A 22,551-nucleotide genomic window follows, 5' to 3' on the forward strand; every position below is an offset into this window, starting at 1 on the left:
GCTTGAATTGCAAAGAACACACTTGAGGGTTGGTGAAATAGCAAGAATGATAATGACCATCCTACTGTAAATAAAAAGATAAAATGATCAATTTATACTTTATTCTCTACCGTCTCTTCTCGAATTAAAAAAAATAAAAAATAACCCAACTAGAACCCATTGAGTGAACCTAATGGGTTTTTTTCCAATGCCACTAATGAACCCAGACCTAGGTTCATTGTTAACATATGGTGACAAAAAAGATTAGGGTTAAAGAAGAAGAAGAAGATGTAAAAGCTAGCGATGAATGTAGATCTAAGTTCAGCCACTAGGTTTAAGAGGAGAGAAAGAGAGAGAGAAGAAAAAGTCACTAACAATGAACCAATAGGTTCATCGCCATTACATTCAAGAACAAAGAGGGAGAGAAGAAGAAGATACTAGTGATGAACCTAAATCTAGCTACGTTCATCACCATTCATCACTAGGTTCGAGAAGAAAGGCCCCCACGGCAGTGCCGGCCTTAGTGTAAGGCCAAGTAAGCAGCAGCCTAAGGTCCCCAAATTGTGAAAGTCCCATTTTAAAAATTTTATATTTTTTAATAATAAATATTTTATTAAAAAATTAAATATAAAATACTAATTTTATATTTCTTTCTCATACTCTCTATCTAATTTTGTATTATTGTTTGTCTAATTTTATAGTGTATTCACAATTCTCAATTCTTAAACCCACCCATTAAATTCACTTTTCACTCTTCCTTTGCTTCCCCCCTCATCTAATTTATAACTAATAATTATAATAATTAAATTAATGTAAGTCTATCAATAATATTTTTTTACGCATAGTATGAATTTGATGTTGAATACAAATTTAGTAAAATTAAACGATGTTTGCAATTTTTTTAAAAAAAATAAAAAATGACGTCAATTATATAATTGATTGAAATAAAAAATTAAAAAATTTTGTAGTGGATTGAACTTTAACTTCTTTTTTTTTATTTAATGAATTGATGAATTTTTTTTAAAAAAAGATGTGTTATTTATTTTTTTATAAAAAATAATACTTTTAAAAAAGCTTCAAATTTTTTTTTTTTGCCTAGAGCCCCCAAACTGGTTAGGCCGGCTCTGCCCCACGGGCGTAGCACGGTTGATTCTCAGGTAGCAGATTGCACTCAATGATGCAGGTTCAAGTTATGGCAGCCGTAGTGTGGGAGTTTCACCCTCCTATGGGGATGGCTCTTTGTAGGCACCATGCACTGTACCTCCTACCTGGTGCGCTGTCATGTACCGTGATTAACCCCTCCCACGTGCGTAGGGTAGTGTGGGGGGGCACTTAAGGTGAGGAATTTCACCTTTTGCACCCAAGGTTCGAGAAGAGAGAGAAATAAGAAGATGAAGAAATTAGTGATGGATATGGGTCCATTGTTGGTATATGGCGATAAACCTAGATCTGGGTTAAAGAAAAAAAACCCAAACGTAGGCTCGACGAAGACCAAACTAATATGTGGAAAACTAGATTAGGCTTGAGTGGCTCAATTTGAACTAGTCCTAGTCGGTCCAATGCAATTGATTTATGCAAAGAGTTAGTCTCAAAGATGATAGATTGTGAAAATATCACCATGTGTTTGTGATGCTAAGTAGGTGACTCTGTAACGCCCCGTTTTTCCAAACGTTAATAACTTAGGAATTTCGAGAATATTTTTTTTTTCAATATAAACCATTTCCCGACAATCTCGTTTTACCTTCTCAGCATACTAAACAAGAATCAATAAGCCAAGACAAGTAATCATCATAAATGCGAAAGCTTAAAATCGAAACTTGATATGGTACATAACTAAATTCACTTAATCATAATATAAGAATATGTATCATCATATTATCAAATACTTAAATACATAGATACTTATCTGTACAATTTGATGATTCCTCATAAATACATAAAACCATAACAATTATATATGATCATCAATATAATAATATATCCTGAATCCTCATGAGAAAGCAAATACTGGAACAACTCGCCAAATCCATCGGCCATGTCATCAGGTGCCGTTATGTCTCAATCATCTCCTTGCCATATCTGCAAGTCCTAACTGGAACATTTGAAAGTTCTAGGAGCATAACCCGATTAGAAGATGAATTTTCTAGTGAGAATTTAAAAACGTGATACATGAATACATGATACAATAACATAAACAATCATATGTCCTAGTATAACTTCCCTGGCCCACCAGCCTGGCACGGAACCTTAGGCAGAATCTCGACCTGCTTTTAGGATAATTCTAACGTTGTTCTATCATTTGCCCTTGGGAAAATTATGGCTACACTATCGATGCAACATCTCAATCCCATGCATGAATATCAATATGGCAATGATATCATGCCATGCAAAAATCATGATTTTCCATGCAATAGGACAAAATGATCATAACTTCAATAAATATCATACATAATAAAATAATCATGTCATATATAAGTTCTCGGGACAAAACCATTCACCTTAGCACGAAGTTCGAAATATCTCAAAAAATGTGCATCACCTCGATTTGCGTGCCAACATAAAAAATAACGCAAATCATCAAGATCCTTGGCCAATTATTTCTAAAGAAAAATCAATAATCTAATTTTTCCACACTTTTTCTTATTTTTTCTCTATTTTTCATAGTTATAACTTTTTCCAAAATTCAAAATAAATACCTAATCAAGTAATTTCTTGAATTTTTATTTATGAAAATTCCTAAAATAACATTTCTAACCTCCATAAAGTTTTTGGGAATTTTCTGAAACCTCTACCTATTTTTTTCTAATTAACTTTCCTTTCAAAAATTCAAAATAATTATTTTCTCATGTAATTTCCCAATTAAAAATTAATACAAGAAAACAATTCCTTTTTTCCTGTATTTCTGCATATTTTTTCAGAATTTTATCCTTCTTATTTCTATTTTTACTCTATTTTTCTTTATTTTTAGTATTTAAAAATAATAAAAATTACCTTCAGTCATCTTCTCCGGCGCTGGCACACCTGGAAATCAAATTGACTATACCAAAAGATATCCTACCTTGATTCTATCATTTGGCTAAATTTGAATTTGAAACAACATCTCGAAAACCTCCATTCGGGCAAAAATCAGTCCGACTCGGCGAGATTCAATTTTTCCGGCGAAACTCCGATCACCCCTCAAATGAACTTCAAAATTCCTCAAAATTTTTAGAAATGATCCTCACCTTATGGGAAACAAAAGCCCTGTCATTTGGTGCCTCAATTTGTTCAAAAATAATGCCGATTTGAAGTTCAAATCTTGCAAAACCTTCGGCCACTATATCCTTTATAATAGCCAAATTCGAACCCCAAAACGACAAATATTGAGTAGCCCAAGGCCTCTGATGTCTCCCCTTTCCATATATCCATCCAAAATCCACCAAAATAGCCTCTCAAAAGCTTGATTAAAGTGGCCAATTTTTCGGCCACTTTCGACTGAAATTTGGCCATTTCAATCAATGCCAAGGCTGATTGTCGGCCTAATTGTTGCCCTAAGGTCCCTCAGCCCACTCCCTTTAGTCTTTTGCCATCAAATTCAGTGATGGGAAGGGTGGCAAAAAGCTTGGTATGCCATGGCAGTTTTCAAGTTTTGGAAATTGCACTTTTGCCCCATTCATTTTTACTTCTTTACTTTGTAGTCTTTCCATGAAGCCCCAGAACTTTTTATAATTTTTATGGAGTCCCTCAAGCTTTTAAATCTTCATTTCGTCCTCTAAGATTCCAAAAAATGTCATTTCGACCTCTCTCTACCAATTTCGAAAAACTGCACTTAGGCCCAAATTTTCGTTTTGGCCGTAAACCCTTTCGATTCTTCCTGAAAGCACTAAAGGGTTATCCTACATACCGAATATGAGCCCCCTCAAGGTTCTATTGACTTCCCGGAAGTCTCCTACGATAATTCAGTTTTGCAACCTAAATCGCGGCTGTATTTTAGCTGTATTGAAAACCGTTCCTGATTCAATTTCTTTCGATGCCATAAATCATACCTCGAAATACTCATCACTTCCATATCATTTTCCTTTAGCATCTCAGCTCCAGGGCACTCTCTACAGTCGATTCGATCAATTTTTCGAGCTATTTAGATACCAATCTTCCCCGAAATTTTATTTTTTTAATAAAATGCTTATTTTTAAATAATCCTAATTTCTTGGGTATTACATACTTGGTGACAATGAGGAGGCAAATGGGCGATAAGTGATGGCGAGGCAATCTACTTAAGAAAGTGTTGGCTTGATTTTGATGATGTTTTGATAAATAAAACTTTAATAAGTGTTGATGATATTGAAATAAATGGTTTGAATTTAAAGGTCCTGGACTTCAAGGTTTTAAACTATTTTGATATTAGGCTATCGAGTTATTTAAGCTTTTGAATTCGTCAAAATGGTTATGATGTTTTCTTTTAAATCAATCAAATTGTGGGAATTATGAAATATTGTCAAAGTTCTTAAAAGGAAAAGAAATCATCTCTAAAATAGAAGAAAAGTCATTTAAACATTGAATCTAGTGGAAAAATTATTAACTCATTCTCTAAATTTGTGGAGTGATTTTTTAGAATTGTTGATTTCTTTTTTGAGTCAGTTGATTGATCTTTCAAAACTATTAAGTCATATGTTAAGTTTTGATGTGATGAGAAAATAAGAAGATAGTCTTGATGATGATGAACAAAACAGTGTATTAGAGATAGAAGATGATAGAAGTATAATCAAGTAAGACATAAAATCATTTGAGTATATTGAATTATTAATTGAGTACAAAATCTTTCTTACTAAGTAAAATGTTGATCTAGGCTATTAAGTCTATGAACTCATCTTCTTAATCGAGTATAACATCAATAGTAATCGAGTACATATATGTACTCCATCTTGTAATCGAGTAAAATATCACTTTACTCAAATAAGGATCTCATTTGAAGTAAGTTTGTAAGCTAAATCAATTTAAGTCAAGAAGGCTTATAATGCAATCGAGTAATTCTATTTGTAATTGAGCAAGTCAATTCTCCTAAGAGATAATCAATTATAAGTTAAAATGTATTTGAGTAAGTATGAATCCATACTTGATGAAATATGCATTTGTAAATGAGTGATTATTGCAAGTTAGCAAAGTAAAATTAATCGAGTACTTAAAATTTGTAATCGATCGAGTAAGCATCTAAATGTACTCGAGTAAATTTAAGTTGTAATCGAGTACTTATTCTCCAGTGATTTGTCAAGTCTTTGAAACTTTGATGTAATCAAGTATTCAAATTTATAATCGAGTAAAAGATAAAAATATAATCGACTAAATTCAACATTTCAATCGAGTAAGCTTTATAAATTTCTGTAAAAAATTTTAATCGAGTAAATTAGAAAAATAGTTGAATATAAACTAAATGAACTCAAGTATCTATAAAAAAAATTAGTTGATTAAATTGTGATTTGTAATCCAGTAAAAATTGGCAATTTTTAAATTTATAGCCATTACAGAGCATTTAATATGCCAATTTCTACTTTTTAGAGTATAATCAGATCATTAAATGTTGATGGATGTTTTTCAAACAATTTATACATTAAAAATGTTATTCTAACTACTTTGTGAAAATGTTTAGAGACAAAAAAATATAGTTACAAAGAAGGTAATTCTTTATTCAAGTAAATTTGAGCAGAAGCTTTAAAGAGAGGAACATTATAAGGAGCTAGAGTCTGAAGAAGCAAAGTAGAGACTAATACAGAATTGATGCACTAAAAAGAACCTGAGAATTCAAAACTTTCAAGTATGCTTCATTGCTTCACAGTCATCAAAAGAGAAGAGAGAGTGTGCTTATCATTCCTATCCTTAATCTCTTTGTAAATTCAAGAAAAGTATTTGTATTCGATTAAAATCTCAAGGCTTCTCTTGTATACTTTATTCACATTTTCTTATGAGGTCGTAAAAGGTTAAGCCTGATCCTTATAAAAGAAATTGGTTGTGGCTGATCCTATTTAAAAGCCATATATTGTAAAAGGTTTGTAGCTAAGCTTATTGTAAAAGCTACACAAATAAGTTTAATTGACTAAATCCTTGATGACGAGCCAAGATAGTGGAGTAAGCATGTAGCTGAATCACTCTAAAATCCTAGTGTAGTGCATTCTTTCAATTTCTCTTTATTTTTTACTTTAGTTTATTTGAATTTTTTTTTTAGGGTGAAAGCTTAATTCACCCCTCCTCTTAAGCTAACTTTGTTTTATAATTGATATCAGAGCAGGTCTCATTTACAGGTTTAACAACCTAGAGAAAATATCAAATGGCCAACTCATCAAGTAGCTCATTCTAGGAAAGTCAATCTTGCAACAAGCAACCATATTTTGATGGGAGCAACTATGCCTATTGAAAAAATAGAATACAAACTTTCATCATTTCAAGAGATGTGAAGGCTTGGAGGATCATTGTTAGTGGGTTACACATGCCAACAGTAGTGGTTGGAAACACAATCATTCCAAAGCTTGAAGAAGTTTGGAATGATCAAGATATGGGGATGATTAATTTGAATGCAGTAGCCAAGAATATGCTCAAATCTGCTCTCAAACCAGATGAATACAACTGGATCTTAGCATGTAAAATAGCTAAAGAAATATGGGACAAGTTTGAGGTAACACATGAAGGAACCTCTAAGGTAAAGAGGTCCGAAATCCTTATGTTAAAACAGATTATGAAATATTTTTAATACAACTTGGTGAAACAATAAAGGATATGTATACTAGGCTAGATAAGATAATCTCAAATTTAAAGAACCTAGGAAAACCAATATCCAATGAAGATATTGTTGAGAAAATCTTGCAATGTTTACCCCTGAATGGCATCCTAAGGTTACTATAATACAAGAAGCTCAAGACTTTGAAAAACTTTCTTTAGATGAACTTTTTTCGATCTCTAATGATACATGAACTTAGTAGGAGAAAACATGAGGAAATTTCAAATAATAATAATAATAATAATAATAATAAAAAGAAATGCCCTGAAAGTATATAGAAATGATGATTTTGAAACAGACTATAGTGATTTAGAAGATGTTGCTTTTACTTGCTAAAAAGCTTTTGAGAAGATTTAAAAAGAAATCTTTTAGATACTTTCATAAGAACAAGTTTGAAAAAGCAAACAAGAAAGAGTCAAAGCTAGAAATCAAGTGCTATGGATATAGGAAAAGTGGACACATCTGACTAGAATGTCAAAAAGTAAAGAAGGAAGAAAAACTCAATGACCAAAAGAAAATGAAGAAGGTGCTAACAATTTGGGGTTATGAAGACTCATCCTCCTCATCAAAGGATGAAACTCAAGAGATAGCCAACCTATGCCTCATGGTAACAGAAGAATCAGAGGTAAATGACTCTTACTACTTGGACCGTCCGGGCCCAATCTCGACCCAATCCGGTCTTCTTTCTGGATCCAGCCTTGGCCCAACGTCAACCTGCCACAACATCATTGCAATCCTATTGGATATCCACACGACAGCCCCAGATCATGTCCTTATTAATGGAGGATCCTATCCACATTAATGAGAGTCTCGTTGCTACCATGCTACCACCTAGGAATCTCTTCCGGCCCTGGATAGCCAGTCTCATCACCTGCAAACGCACGACTCATGCATGCAGGAGAACATCTCCTCTTTCTATATCAACCAACTATATTCAGAGCCAATACATGTTCTGATCTCTGACCTAATGATACACTACCTCTTTTTACTCTCTTACTCACTCGATCGTGGGAGTGCTTGCAGGTGTCAGCCGCCCCCCGGACGGACCTGTTGCCGGAGTCCACACCCCTCCTCCGATCGTCCTCCTTTGGTCAGGAAGGAACACTACTCTTTTGATTCTAGTGATGATCGATGAAAACAAAAATGGTTCAACAGTTAGGATGTTATGTGAAAAAATATTTATTGATTTAGAAAAATCAAAAGAGAAATATAAGGCTCGAGAAAAAGAAAATGCAGAACGTAAGGATAAAGTCACATCTTTAGAAAATCAGTTAAAAGATTTTAAGTTTGTTTTTATCAAAGTTCACTATAGGAAGCAACATCTTAGATAAAATCCTAGAATCTCGAAAGGGTTTTTATGATAAAACATGTTTAGGATATAATGAAAATAATAATAATAGCTTAAGGAAGTTAGTCACGGCAAAGACTAAACATAAAATAGGGTCAAAATATAGTAAGTGTAACAATTATGGAAATAGGAATTTATTATGTCCTATTATGATGGGAATTCCATACAAAGTCAAGAAGGTTTGGATCCTAAATAATGAACTAAAGCCTATCACAAAGAAGATTTGGGTAGTAAAGAAAACAAAATTGGTAGGAGATTATGATTCTAATTAAATGGGCCCAAAGTCTTTTGGGTACTAATTTCATTTCTTTGTGTCTATGGTTCATATGTCTAAAAGTACACAACTCGAGGGCAAAAATGTTTCATAGACAATGGTTACTTAATGCATTAGATACAAAAATTGCATACCATGGATGTTATGCCATCGTGCTCTATGCACACAAAAAGGAGTTAAGGAAGACTTATTGAAACTATGAAATTAAAAGCTCTCCATGCTTGTACATTAGTGAGGTTTTGCCCTTAAAAATCAATCCGCTTGAAAAATGAGATATTTAGACTATCTTTTTCCCCATTCATGAGAGTAACTGTTAAGCTCAAAGGTAGGATAATAAAATTTTGATAATAACAAAAATGGTTTTATTGAGATAAAAATAAAAATAAAGAAATTTAATTAGCTTAACGTGTAGAAGAAATGAAATTCATGGCTAAGTAACTTAAGTAGATTGATGGTTAAACTTAAATCGACTAATGTAAGGCATTAAGTTGGCATCTGATCTTTAGTAAGTTCATTTGACTTAAAGATTAACTTAAGTCGATTGAAGTTAGCTAGAATCTTAACTTATGATCTTAGCTAGGTCAACCGAACTTTAATCGAATTGTATAGGAAATTTTTGAACAACTTAAGTTGACCGAAGTAGGAACTTCATCAACTGACGTCCAACAGACATCTCAAATAGACTTAGTTTTCTAAATTTTTTTTATTGCATGTTCAAAAATAAAATCAAATAGATTTTTTTCTCATCTTCCACTTTAAAATCATTATTTGATAAGTTTATCTTTCCTTTTCAAATCCTCATGCAAAAAGTAAAATCTCTTTTGAAGAGAAAATGGGATTTGACTTCAAATCTATCCCTTTTACATTTTTTGGCATTTTTCCTTATCATCTTGTCTCTCACTCTCATGAATTTTTTGTCTCAAAAAGCCTATATTTAACTGATTTTAGGTTGTCTCCTTATACATTTTTCTAGCTTTATTTGATTTATTTCAAGAAATTATTTTGATCCATATTTTTTTCTTGTACAAAATATATTTTTGATAATTTTGTAATCAAAGATACTTACTGATGTCGGAATGAATTAAGTTGTAGTCTGGAAAAAGCCTGAAGATTTTTGAATTTCAAAATTGCTTTTAGTCATTCTTTACAACAGTTAGTTTTCTAGAGAAAAATATATATAGGGTAGGACAACAAACTGATTAGAAGAGCATTCAAATAGGAGTAAGATATTCAAGAGTTAGAAGTGTGTTAAGTCGTGGAATTCTCAAAATTGGTGACTTATTTAATTTGTCTCTGTTTATAAGTTGTTATTTTATTCACATGTTATATAAAAGGTTTGTATTTTTTTAGCAATGTAATAGTGATTCTTATTTAAATAAAGGATTGTATATTGATTTTACCTTCACTTAAAAGCTAATAATATATTTCATCTTGTGAAATCTCAAGTATAGTCTTGAGAGAAAGAGGACTAGTCTTTTAAAGCCAAACTTCTATAAAAAATTTCGTATTATTTGTGATTGCTTACTATTATTATTGTTCTTATTTCAATTGCAATCACTAAATATCAACATCATAATTTAAGAATTTTTAATAAAAATTAAAATCTTAAATTTTTAAAAAACTCAATTCACTCCCTCTTGAATATTTTTCTGGATAGCAATAACCCTTAAGAAAATGATAGAATAAGGTTCATTACCTTAGTGAGAGAAGATCCAACTCAAATGCCCAAACTTTGAAATCCTTCAACTAGCTTCTTTAACCTTACTCTCTACACTTCAACCAAAAATAGGGGAGGGAATATTTGTCCATATTTATAATCCTCACTTCCCCCGCCTTCTTTTTGTACTCATATTGACAAGAAAGGGAACAAAATGGTCCCCATTTGGTGCCAAACCAGGTGCATGCTTGGCGCGGCCAAGCAGTGTGCCTAGCACGGCCTGGCACACTAGCCTTCACTAGTCGTGTGCCTGGTGTGGCCAGGAATGCTAGTTGTTGGCTAAAGGCGAGCACGCTTTGCCTTGTGCTAGACCCTTCCTCTTTTCTCTTTTCTTTATTTAAATATATATATATGTATATATTTTTATTATTTTTTCTACTTACTATATATATATATATATATATATAAACATCCACAAAGTATATATGCATATAGCCATATCTTTAATCATCACCTTGGTCTAATATAGCTCTATTCAACTTCAATTTAACCCCACGCCTAATTCAATTTGTTAAATTTTTAAGATTTTTTGAGTCACCCTACAACTCCTAAAATAAGGCCTAACGTGTCACTTTTCTCTTTATAAATCTCGAGATTATCATCTTTGTGCGATCTCTCGTCGCTCGTGTTTCTTAATTTTAAGTTATTTTTTTAAATTTAATAAAAAAAATAAAAAGAGATAAAATTACGGGTTGAAAATCATGTGGAACGTAGTCAACATGCGAATTTGACAGAATCATAGTTAAAAGGAGACTTATATGTGATTTCAATTGTTTACTTGCCTTTTAATTATTTTAAGACAATTATTGGAAGATGCATAGAGACTTACAAACGTATTTTAGAGATGATAGAAACTTTCCTCTTATCTTGAATCATGAGATTCAATCGTTTGAAACTTTAAATTTATGTTGTCTTTAATGGATTTAGTATACTTAGCATAAGTGTATACAAAAATTTCTCAGGATGCAATCTATATTCGACTAGTAAACTATAGTCCATCCATATAGAAATTTAGTGAAGGTCTAATAAACACATGATCCAACATATTCATGTATAATGGATTGGGTAAATTATATGAAATTCTTTACATTTAGGCTAACGTGCAACTTATTCTCTATGTTTTTTATTGCATTAAAAGAGTTCCTTATACTTTTTGTTGTTATCCAGTAACAATAATAAATCTGTAAAAAAGGGAAATTGCATATAGATGACCTTCTTATGGACAATTTGAGTGATGGGTGACCTTCTTATAGATGATTCGAGCGATGGGTGACTCTCTTGTGGTGCATCTGAGCGATGGATGAGTCTTCTAGGGGTGGAAACAACGATGGGTGAGTCCCTTGGTTAAGTCGAGAACGATGAGTGACCTGTTGAAAAAAAGAATCGGTTAGGGGCACGGGCGAAGGTCCCCACGTGAACCCTCCGATACTTAAATTAGATCACTGTAGAAGTAGAGTACTTGAAAGTAAGAGTGTAAATGTGAGAGCAAGATATTGCATCCCAAATGAGGGAAAGAGACCTCATATTTATAGCAACAAGAGGGACATCCATGTGTCGCGTGTCCCGAGTTTCATGGCAAGAATCTCGAAGAGGCTTTGACCGAGTTTAACGGGAGTAGTTTTAGGCTGATTCTCTTGGAGGTGTTGGCGCAAGAATATGAGGGCATGCAGAAGTGAGTGTCGTGCCCCGGGTGACCCTTAATCGGGGGTATGTGTGAGCGCGGGGAAAGAGAGCACGAGGGGTCGTGCGCGTGGGTGCACGGGGCCGAGTGCGAATTGGTTGCGCGCGAGGGTGCGCACGGGCGGCCGCGCGCGAGGGGGTGTGCTCAGGTGGCCGTGTGCACTAGTGATCGCGCGCGCGTGGGTACGCGCTGGCAGTTGAGTAGCGCGCTAAGGCACGCCTCTCCCAAGAGGGGTCACTCGGGGGCAAGGGGGAGCTACCCCTTAGTGGGCAGGGGCGCGGCCCCCGCCAGGCAGCCGCGTGCTACTTGGCAAAGCACGCAGAGGGCCGCGCTCGGCACATCTGCCAAGTGTCACTTGGGGGCGCACCCTGCTGCCACCCTCGAGTGACCCTCACTCGGGGGTGGCGTCCCCCTAGGTCGCCTCCTTTGGTCACCCAAGGGAACTCGCCACGTGGCGTTTCTTCGGGCTGTCACGTGGCGCTCTTTCAGGCTGCCATGTGACGCTTACACCATTCTTTATTTTTTATATTTTTTTATGCATAACACTTTCTAAATGTTACAATCATCCACCATCTGTTATTATTATATATAATTTTATATAATCTACTAGTTTACTAATATAAAATTTTATATTTTTTATATAGATTAATGTATAAAATTTTTGTATAATAATAATAATCTATTGTGGCTGATTGTAATATTTAAAAAACCTAAAAGGATTCTTTGATGCAATTAAAAGTACAAAAATAAGTCACACAGACCTTAAATATAAGAGAATTTCATATAATTTAAGCTAATGGATTGGATTTGAATTTGCCCGCATTGCCCAACTGGACCTGAAATATGAGTACAATCCACTTAAAGAGTAAAATTGGACCTTGAGAGGGACAGGGGGCAACACGTTTAATGCCCTTGGTTGGATATAGGGTCCTCTATAACTTGCATATGTTTTAAACTAGTTTTCTTTTTTCTATTCGTCCCTCATTCCTTCAATACCAGAAATGGTGATGTCGAAAATGGTGTATGAGAGATTGAAAAACTAAATTAGAGTTAGTTGTATTTTTTTCACACAGATATATTCTTTTAAAAATCAAAACGTAAAGAGATTTAAATTAAATTCAAATTCTAACCAATTTTCTCATCACTTTGCCCATTAAAAATCTTATTATACAGTAATCACAAAGTCTAACAATATCGAGAACAATACTTTCTTTTATTATGTTGTTGCTTCTTCCTTCCTTAGCTTTTCTCATAAAATCAAAATTCAAATATTGCTACATTTAATAGTTACACTTATTATAGGATTGGATCACTAAAAAAAAAGAAATAAAAAAAGCCCAAAAAATTTAACAGTTGCAATATTTTATTTTTTTTACTGCAAATTATATTTATTACATATTAGTAATATTTTGTAGTGTTTGCAGAATCCCACTGCCTCTGGATATAAGATAGATAGAAGCAAGAGAAGACAAGAAAATGGTCACCTTAGCATGTTCTCGTAGCATGGAATGAGAAAGCGACAGTAATTAGCAGCCATTTATACCACCGCCCGTGAAACTTCAGCCCATGCCTGTGAAAATCAGAATTACTAAAACGCCAGAGAATATTCGCATTTATAAGTGGCTTCGTGACTCGTGGCTAATACAGAGCCGTTTATCATTCGAGCAGCACGTGATAGGGGTAATATAGTACTTTCATAATATTACATTATTAGCCCGCCACTTTTTCCCTCGTCCTTTGACCTGTCCGACCGACAGCCCACAAGGCGCAACCTCTCTCTGCCCGTACAGAAATGCACAAACTTCCAGATCTCTATGCCCATTTCGTTTGACTGTTCCTTACTTCTATGAAGCACGGAAACGGTTCGAAAGCGCCGTTTCGGCGTTTCCAAATCGTTTCCCGTTTCGGAAACGTGAAGACGGCCTGAAACGGCCTTCGAAATGTTTCTGTAAATTGCGAAACGTTTTGGGGGCCGTTTCGCAATTTACAGAAAATCTGGGAAACGCGTTTCACACTTGAAACGCGTTTCCAGCGACCAGTCACTCACCTGCAGCGAGGAGGACGATCGTCACCGAGAGGCGAGGCGGCGGCGAGGCGAGATATGGAGTATGTAGCGACGGTCGAGGCGAGAAATGGTGTACGGCGGTGGGCGGCAACGAGGGTGAGAAGCGAGCGACGGTGGCAGAAACGCTTCGATTGTGAGAGAGGCGAGATCAAACGCGATGGTGAGGGCAAGAGACTCGTCGATGGCGAGAAAGACGAACGACAGTGGCAGACTTCGACTGCGAGAGAGGCGAGACGAAGGCGAAGCTGAGGGCAAGAGACTCATCGATGGCGACCGAGAGAGACAGCAACGATGGCAGAGATCGACTGTGAGAGAGGCGAGATCGACGGCGAAGGCAACAAACGCGTCGACGGCAAGAGAGGCGGCGAGTCGGCGACGGTGGCAGGCGAAGAAAGCGGCGCAATCGGCCATTGACAGCAAGGGCATGGGTCTCTCATCTCTGAGAGCTTGTGGTATAGGGTAATACTGTAATATTATATCTAGTTTGTAAAATTATAATTTAATATTATTTATAGTATATAAATGATATATTAATTTCACATACACCCCTATATTTTTTAAAATTACAGTTTACCCCGCGTTTTCGTTTCCTAACTTTTTTGAAAAATACCGTTTCCGCGTTTCCGTTTCCGCGTTTCCCCGTTTCCCGTTTCCGTTTCCGTGCAACATAGCCTTACTTAATGCAATGTTAAATTAACAAAAATAGATTAAACAAATAAATTATAATTCCAAAATTTTTAGTCTGCAATCTGCACTGCGTCATTTATAAACGCCAGAGAGGATTGATCTCTTGCCGGTGTCGAGCATTCTTGTATTCCCCTGACTCCTGAGCGGACCTCCCTTCACACTATCACCCAATTTCAAGCCGCCGCCCCCCCCCCCCCCAACACACACACACACCCCAAATTATCCCCACATATATGTATTCATTTAATTTTATATTTTTTAAATATTATTATAAATTATTATTTAAATAAATTATTAATTTTAATTTATTCAATTAAAGTTACAATTACTTTAATAATTACAATTATAACCATAATTAATAATTTATTTATTTTTTTAATCATAACAGAATTTATATATATTTTATATCTTTTTTAACTGTATTTGTTAGATAAAAGTATAACTGAATCGATCAAATTACTCGGGAGAGCTTAATGTGATTTAATTAGGGAGGGAGGCGACATAGGAAGTCTAATTGGAAGGAGATTTTAAGTCAGTTATTGATTAAACTACGTCAATATTAGACAACATAAATGGTTTGATATAATTAGATATGAATATAACCGAATCGATCAAATTACTCAAATTGAACAGATCAATTTTTTTTTTAAAAATTGAACCAACTCGATCGAATAAAAGCTCAAATAAAACAGATTGAAAAATTAAAAATATCGAACCGTTTATGTTACCCGATATTGATATAGTCCAAGTAATAATAGACTTAAAACCCCCTTTAATTAGATCCCTTATTTTGGCACCCCAAAATTAAATCATGTCAGGTCCCTCTAAGTAATTTAATCGATTCGATTATTCACTTATTTGATAGACACAGATAAAAAAGACATAAAATATATATAAATTTTGTTATGATTAAAAAAAATTATTAATTATGATTATAATTACAATTATTAAAGTAAATATGAACAAATCAAAATTAATAATTTATTTAAATAATCATTTATAATAATATTTAAAAAATATAAAATTATATATATGCATGTATGTGTGTGGTGATGGGGGGGAGGGAGAGGGGAGTGGGTAAAAATCAGGGGGGATACGTAGGTGATGCGGGCCCCTTTCCCCACTATCGCCCAATTTCACCCCCTCACATACACCCCATTCCCACATTTCCACCCAGTCCCACCCCCGCTAGGGGTGCGTGGGTGACGCGAGCCCCCCTCCCCACCAGCCCTCAATTTCACCCCACCCACATACATCCCCTTCCTCATTTTCATCCACTCCCACTCGGCCACTCCCTTTTGGTGGGTGACGCGGGCCCCATTTTCCATCATCACCCAATTTCACCCCCTCCCCCTTCAAAAGAAAAAAAATATTCCCACATACATACATATATTTAATTTGATTTTTTTTAAATATTATTATAAATTATTAATTTTAATTTGTTCAGTTAAAGTTACAATTATTTTAATAATTATAATTATAACTATAATTAATAATTTATTTATTTTTTTTAAAATTTATACATATTTTATATCTTTTTTTAATTATATCAATTAAATGAAAGTGTAATGGAATAGATCAAATTACTGCTTTACGTCATTTAATTGGGGAGCGAGGAGTGGGTGAAAATGGTGGGGAGGGGGCCTGCGTCGGGCAACATAAGAATGCCGACGCGCGCGGGAGATCACTCCTGAAACGCAGCTCAGAAATCTTGGTGGGTTCTGCAGGGGGAGAAGATAAAAGAGAGAGATGACAGTGAGGGAGCTCAAATCTACCCTTTCTTTCTTCTTCATCTCTTTGCTCTTTCTCGTCAATGGCGGAAACGGCGAAGACCCTTATCTATTCTACACTTGGAAGGTCACCTATGGCGACATCTACCCTCTGGGCGTCAAGCAAACGGTTCGTATGTGTGTGTGTGTGTATCTGCATATATTTCTGTATGTTGAAATGGTCGTCTTCTTGCTGGGGTTTTGAATCTCTATTATAATATATGAGTGAAGAGAATGAGGGTCATGGGTGCAGGGAATATTGATAAATGGGCAATTTCCAGGGCCGCAGATCGACTGTGTCACCAACAACAACCTCATTATCAGTGTTTACAATTACTTGAGAGAGCCCCTTCTCATCTCCTGGTAGGCTTCACATCAACTCTTCTCATCTTTTCCGCTTTTCTCTTCTTTCCATTATCAGCCTTCTACGAAATCACAGGCAAAATTTATACGTGAACTAGTCTTGAAAAATTTACAACCATCCTAGGTGTCCTTCATTTCTTTTAGAATAATGATTTTTAGTTCAAAATTGTAGATCAAAATGGTGGGTCGAGTTGGTGAAATACTCACTCTGTACTTGCTGTGAAAGGGTACATTTTACCCAGCAAGAACAGAGTCACTTGACTCACCATCTCGACCTACAAGTTTGGATTGACTATCAGTGTTCTTGTCTTTTGGTTTCAATTATCAATCTCCGTTAAAACTCTTTTCATGGATATGCATGGAGTGGAGGTTACTGATGGAAGCTTGAGGAATCTGTTCTTTATGTTGGAGATTAATGGTGCCCCCAGAACTAATTAATTAACTTTGAACTTCAATAACTTATAATCCATTTCTTACCCTCAAGTTCAATGGAAATAAGGGACACTCAAGTTCAACAATATTTGTATTGATATTGTACGTAATATAAAAATAATTATTTCTTTTAATATATGTAATTTTTTTATTTTTTCTTTTTATTTCCCGAAAATATATTGCATATATGTTTGGAGGAAATGTGGTAGCTTAAAGGCACTTTTAAGTCTGAGGCTACTTTGGTCATTTGACTGCGCGGATATCACTGTCATTGCCAGACAGATAATGCGTACTCCTGGTATAAAATTTCCAGAGATGATGCTTTTTCCTTTTTTTTTTTTTTTGGTTTTTTCCTACTTGCATGACCATTCTGCCCTCGAGGGATATTTTTGCTTTTTGGATAAATTTTGTCTGAGGGGCACAGACTACTAAGTACTGGCAACTGGAATCATGGTCTGTCCTATAGAGGGGGAGTGGGTAGTGGGTACAGACCCTTTTTGAACTTTTTCTGAAATTTCAAAGAATGTTATTTTTCATACATATAAAATTATCAAGTATTATAAATAAAAAATTATTGTAATAAATTTTTTAAATCTTTCTTAATAAATGAATAAGAGTTTAATTTCAATGCACTATAGTGTCTTGGTTTATTGCCTTAAAATATTACTCTTTTATATTGTCATATCAATTTTTTGAATAAAAATTTGTGGGCTATTATATACAGAAATACTTTGTGGGCACTTATGAGTGACACTTAATATGATATTTTTATATTAATATATACTCAATATATATAAAATACATTAATATAAAAATATCATACAAAATGCCACACTACTAAATATAGGTATCCAATTGCCATTTTACACAGTGGACCAATGCATATTGCCAGTACAACTAATTAAGGTTCACGTGGCTACACTACAGATCTAGTAATAAATGATCTTTAGATCTCTGACACCGAGACAGAATCATGAGCTGGCCGTCTGCCCTCTGATGGGGAGGTCAGAATTTAGAAATATAAAAACATGCAATGCACCAGCTTGCCTCAAATTTAATTTTTTCCTCAGAAATAAATTCTTTTATTCTCTGCATTTGGTGGACACTCGTAAAAGATTACTCCTCAAGCTTATATTTGTAACGGAGAATGTGTCACTCATATAAAGCTCAGTTTCATTATAAATAAAGAATGAAGATATGTATGGGGGGCTTAATTTATTTAAATTATTAATTTATCACATTACGAAGAATTGACATAGTTAAATTAATTAGTTTAAAGTGTCGATAATGAAATATAAAGTCTTCAAAGCGTGTCTAACTAGTTATCTCGAGTAATCTGGATTGAGAGAGATTTTAGTTTCTTGTTATAAAGCTACATAAGTGAATGGACCCGTGTTACATGTATCGACGAGATGATAGACTCAATGACCGAATCGGACTTCATTATCGATTATCAAGATGTCGTGGACGGAAGAAGCTCGAGGCTTGGTCCAGAGACAACGACGACAAATTGGATGAGGGTATTTTTGTCATTTGACTCCTTCGGTTATTTTCTCGATAATTCAGTTGTTTGTACAAATAACATTTTTTAAGTGAATTTTCCCTTATTATGGAATTATGGAAGTATTACGTTGAGGCCAAATTACATCAAATTTTCTGTAACAATTGTCTATTGTGCATGAGTCGGACCTAACCAGGGGTACCGGAGTTATCAATAAGATACCATGATCAAATTAAGCTGCCAACAAACCTTGTAATGAAATGGCTCCCATCTCCCATGACTGTTGTATAGGAATGGGTTGCAGCAGAGGAGGAACTCTTGGCAAGATGGAGTGTATGGCACAACCTGTCCTATCCCACCGGGCAAGAATTTCACTTACATGCTCCAAGCAAAGGACCAAATCGGCACCTTCTTCTACTTCCCATCTCTGGGAATGCAAAAGGCTGCCGGTGGTTTTGGCAGCATCAAGATCTCTAGCCGCCCCCGGATTCCCGTCCCTTTCCCTCCTCCTTCCGGTGACTATGCCATTCTCGCCGGAGACTGGTTCAGGAGAAGTCACAGAGTTAGTTTCCCGTCTGGTTTTATTGCTAGGACTTGGTAAAATGATGAATTCTGTGAACTGCCAATATTACTTAATTTTATGGGTTTTTCCTTGTTGGCTGTGCAGCAATTGCAACTTATCTTGGATGCCGGCCACAATCTTCCCTTCCCTGATGGTCTTCTCATCAATGGCCGTGGCTGGAATGGCTATACATTCAATGTTGATCAAGGTGTTTGATTTGTCGATCACGTGGTTTTGTAACATTCATTTTTTTTTTTTTTTATATTTGAATTCTGATACCTCTGTTTCTTTATCTTGTTCGTCAGGTAAGACGTACAGGTTCAGGATATCGAATGTAGGCCTTGCAACGTCGATTAACTTCAGAATACAGGGCCACAAGATGAAGCTGGTGGAGGTAGAAGGATCGCATACGCTTCAGAACTTCTACTATTCGCTCGACATCCATCTGGGGCAATCCTACTCGGTTTTGGTGACTGCCGATCAGCCTCCAAAAGACTACTACATTGCCGTCTCTTCGCGCTTCACCTCCCGAGTTCTCACAACAACAGCCATTCTCCACTACAGTAACTCGTTTACCCGGGTGTCTGGTCCTCCTCCTAGCGGGCCTACCATTGATATAGCATCGTCCGTCATGCAGGCCAGATCCATAAGGTGCGCGATTCGATTCAGCCAGAGTCCACGATCATTCAATTCAGCAAACTTTATGTTTTTTCCTAATCATCTAACAAGATCTTTCCCGATCTCCTTTGTTACATGGAACTAGATGGAATCTGACTGCAAGCGGACCACGGCCGAATCCCCAAGGCTCCTACCACTATGGACTGATCAAACCTTCCCGAACCATCATTCTCGCGAATTCTGCACCGTATATCAATGGCAAGCAGAGGTATGCTGTCAACAGTGTCTCCTTCACCCCTGCTGACACTCCATTGAAACTCGCTGACTACTTTAACATTGGGGGAGTCTTCAATCTCGGAAGCATCCCTGACCACCCCACCTGGGGAAACGCGTACCTCGCCACGTCTGTCATGGCCGCTGACTACCGGACTTTCATTGAGATTGTGTTCCAGAACTGGGAGGATACCGTGCAGTCCTGGCACATTGATGGATACTCATTCTTCGTTGTTGGGTAATTCTCTCTTTGTTAGTCGCTACTTGTTGAAACCCAAGTTGTTTGGCTTTCCCTGAATCTTGAAACTACGAGGACTTTGGGATTCGGCAGGATGGATGGTGGGCAATGGACTCCAGCAAGTAGATCTCGATACAATTTGAGAGACACAGTTGCGCGTTGCACTACTCAGGTATGGATTAAATCAAATTTCCTGTCTTCATAATTCTGTGGGAGTATGCTACAACGAATAGGCCCTCATCGAAAGTGCATATATGGATGACCAGATTCTTCTATTAACACATGATCATCACTGTAACCTAGACAATTGACACTTAAATGTATTTGGTCACAGAAAAACTTTCATCACTAATTCTCCATTCTAGTGAAAAATAGCTTAAGTGTACAGATGATTAGATAATTAAGTTCTAAGTCTGTTTTGTTGTACCGATTGATTTGGGTTGGTGCAGGTGTATCCCAGGTCATGGACTGCAATCTACATGGCGCTGGACAATGTGGGAATGTGGAACATCAGGTCCGAGAACTGGGCAAGGCAGTACTTGGGCCAGCAGTTCTATCTACGGGTTTACACGGCTTCGCTCTCATGGAGAGACGAATACCCTATTCCCAAGAATGCTCTTCTCTGTGGCCGTGCTAGAGGCCGTCATACCCGGCCTTTGTGAGGCAGCAACACCACCTAATTCGGGTCACGATAGGGTGGCCATAGGCTTAAAGGTTCTCCACGGGAAAGTTTTTCGAGGCTCAACTCGAGCCATTGAGTCTTGTTGAATTCTTCATTTGTCATTCCTTTCTAATTTGCAAGATGAAATTTGGTCCTACTTTTTTTTTGTTTCTTTTCGTAATTTAGTATGAAACCAATTATTTTCTACTAAAAAATATATGTGCTAAGAGATGAAAAAACATGTTTATATATTGAAAAAAAAAATTAAGGGTATATACGTGTTGCTATGGCAGGCTTAAGTTGCATAAATAACAAAATAAAAGTATCTAGTTACAAAATTGACTCTTTTGAGCTTCTTATGCTGAAATTGCTTGTGTTCTTTGTGTTATGACTGCCCTCACCATATCATAAAGCAAACAAAAGCCTGTTGATAGCAACACATTAAACGACAGTTGCTGCCACAAGGAACAATAGTTGCTTGTGTTCAAACTTAAGCATTGAAAACCTAGCTTGAAAAGAAAAGATGATTATTTGCTTTTGTGACATCAACAAGAGTATTGGTAAAGCTAGGGTATCTCTCGAGGCCTTCGTGTCGCGCGCCTAATGAAAGCACAACTTGCTAGGAATGTAGGCCCAATAAGGGTCTTGGCTCGCCATTAATTTTGGCCTACACTCAGGGCCCATAATAAATTTGGAAACCCTTCCTCTCTCGCTGAAGCGTCCACTTGTCCACCCCCTGCCCTTCTCCCTCTCTTGCTCATTGCCGGTTGCCCGTCTCTCACTCTCACTCGCTACGTGCCTCCGTCGGACCGTTGCTGAGGTTGCTCACCTCGCTCCCCTTCATCGGTCACTCGCCTCGCTCAGTCGCTTTTGCTTGCTGCTTCTCTCTAGCTCCATCATTCACTCTTGCCCTCGATCATCGCTCGTGGCTTGCCCCCGTTGGCTCTCCCCTTGGTCGCTCGCCTTGCCCTCATTGAAAATTTTTGCTGGCTCCGCTCGTGTGTGCAATTTTTTATTAGAGGTCGACATTGGATTGGTCAGGATCCTATTGTTTTTAATCTAAGGTATAGGTCACCAGTAGGGGAAGACTTCAAATATTATATAAATGAGCCCAAATAGGAAGGGTTGAAGTCTCAAAAATGTGGTAAGGTTGAATTTTGTACGGTTTTTTTATGGTATGTTTCCTTAATGACATTGCAATTATCATCTCATTTTTATCTTTACTGGTCTTTTTCCCATCTCTTATTTTTAACACATAAATTAAATATACTAAAATTTATTACCGAGAATGACATCATTAAAAACACTTTCAAGCGTCTAACATCAAATATGGTTTTATCAATTTTTTGGCTTAAGATCATTTCACTTCTTCCAAACAAAAAAAAAGGGAAAATAAAGCTATAATAATCTATATAAGCGTAAAGAAAAGTTATGTTCTATATGAACCTAAAGAAAAACTATGTTCTATACAAGTATAAGAAACGATAGCCAAAATTTTAATCCTATAAAAGGTTTTGGACTCGAAATATATTGAACAATTATTTAGGCGACTACTTTGACAATAGAGAAATATGTCGAGACATTTCGTCCACCCAACATTAATGAAAGCTGGACAAAAAAGAACCTAAAATCCAAACT

At 36.1% G+C, this 22,551-nt stretch overlaps 1 protein-coding gene across 1 annotated transcript; it reads left to right on the forward strand.

Annotated features, from left to right (window-relative positions):
* Window positions 1-16,088: 16,088 nt before the first annotated feature.
* On the forward strand, window positions 16,089-21,070 carry LOC127795713 (L-ascorbate oxidase homolog). Its single transcript, XM_052327570.1, has 8 exons — window positions 16,089-16,395; window positions 16,519-16,628; window positions 18,853-19,123; window positions 19,229-19,331; window positions 19,429-19,774; window positions 19,887-20,252; window positions 20,346-20,424; window positions 20,702-21,070. The coding sequence occupies exons 1-8, from the start codon at window positions 16,246-16,248 to the stop codon at window positions 20,912-20,914; spliced, it is 1,638 nt and encodes a 545-aa protein (XP_052183530.1). The 5' UTR covers window positions 16,089-16,245; the 3' UTR covers window positions 20,915-21,070.
* Window positions 21,071-22,551: the final 1,481 nt, after the last annotated feature.

The sequence above is a fragment of the Diospyros lotus genome, chromosome 2, assembly GCF_014633365.1.
Source record: "Diospyros lotus cultivar Yz01 chromosome 2, ASM1463336v1, whole genome shotgun sequence".
In the NCBI taxonomy this organism is placed as follows: Eukaryota; Viridiplantae; Streptophyta; class Magnoliopsida; order Ericales; family Ebenaceae; genus Diospyros; species Diospyros lotus.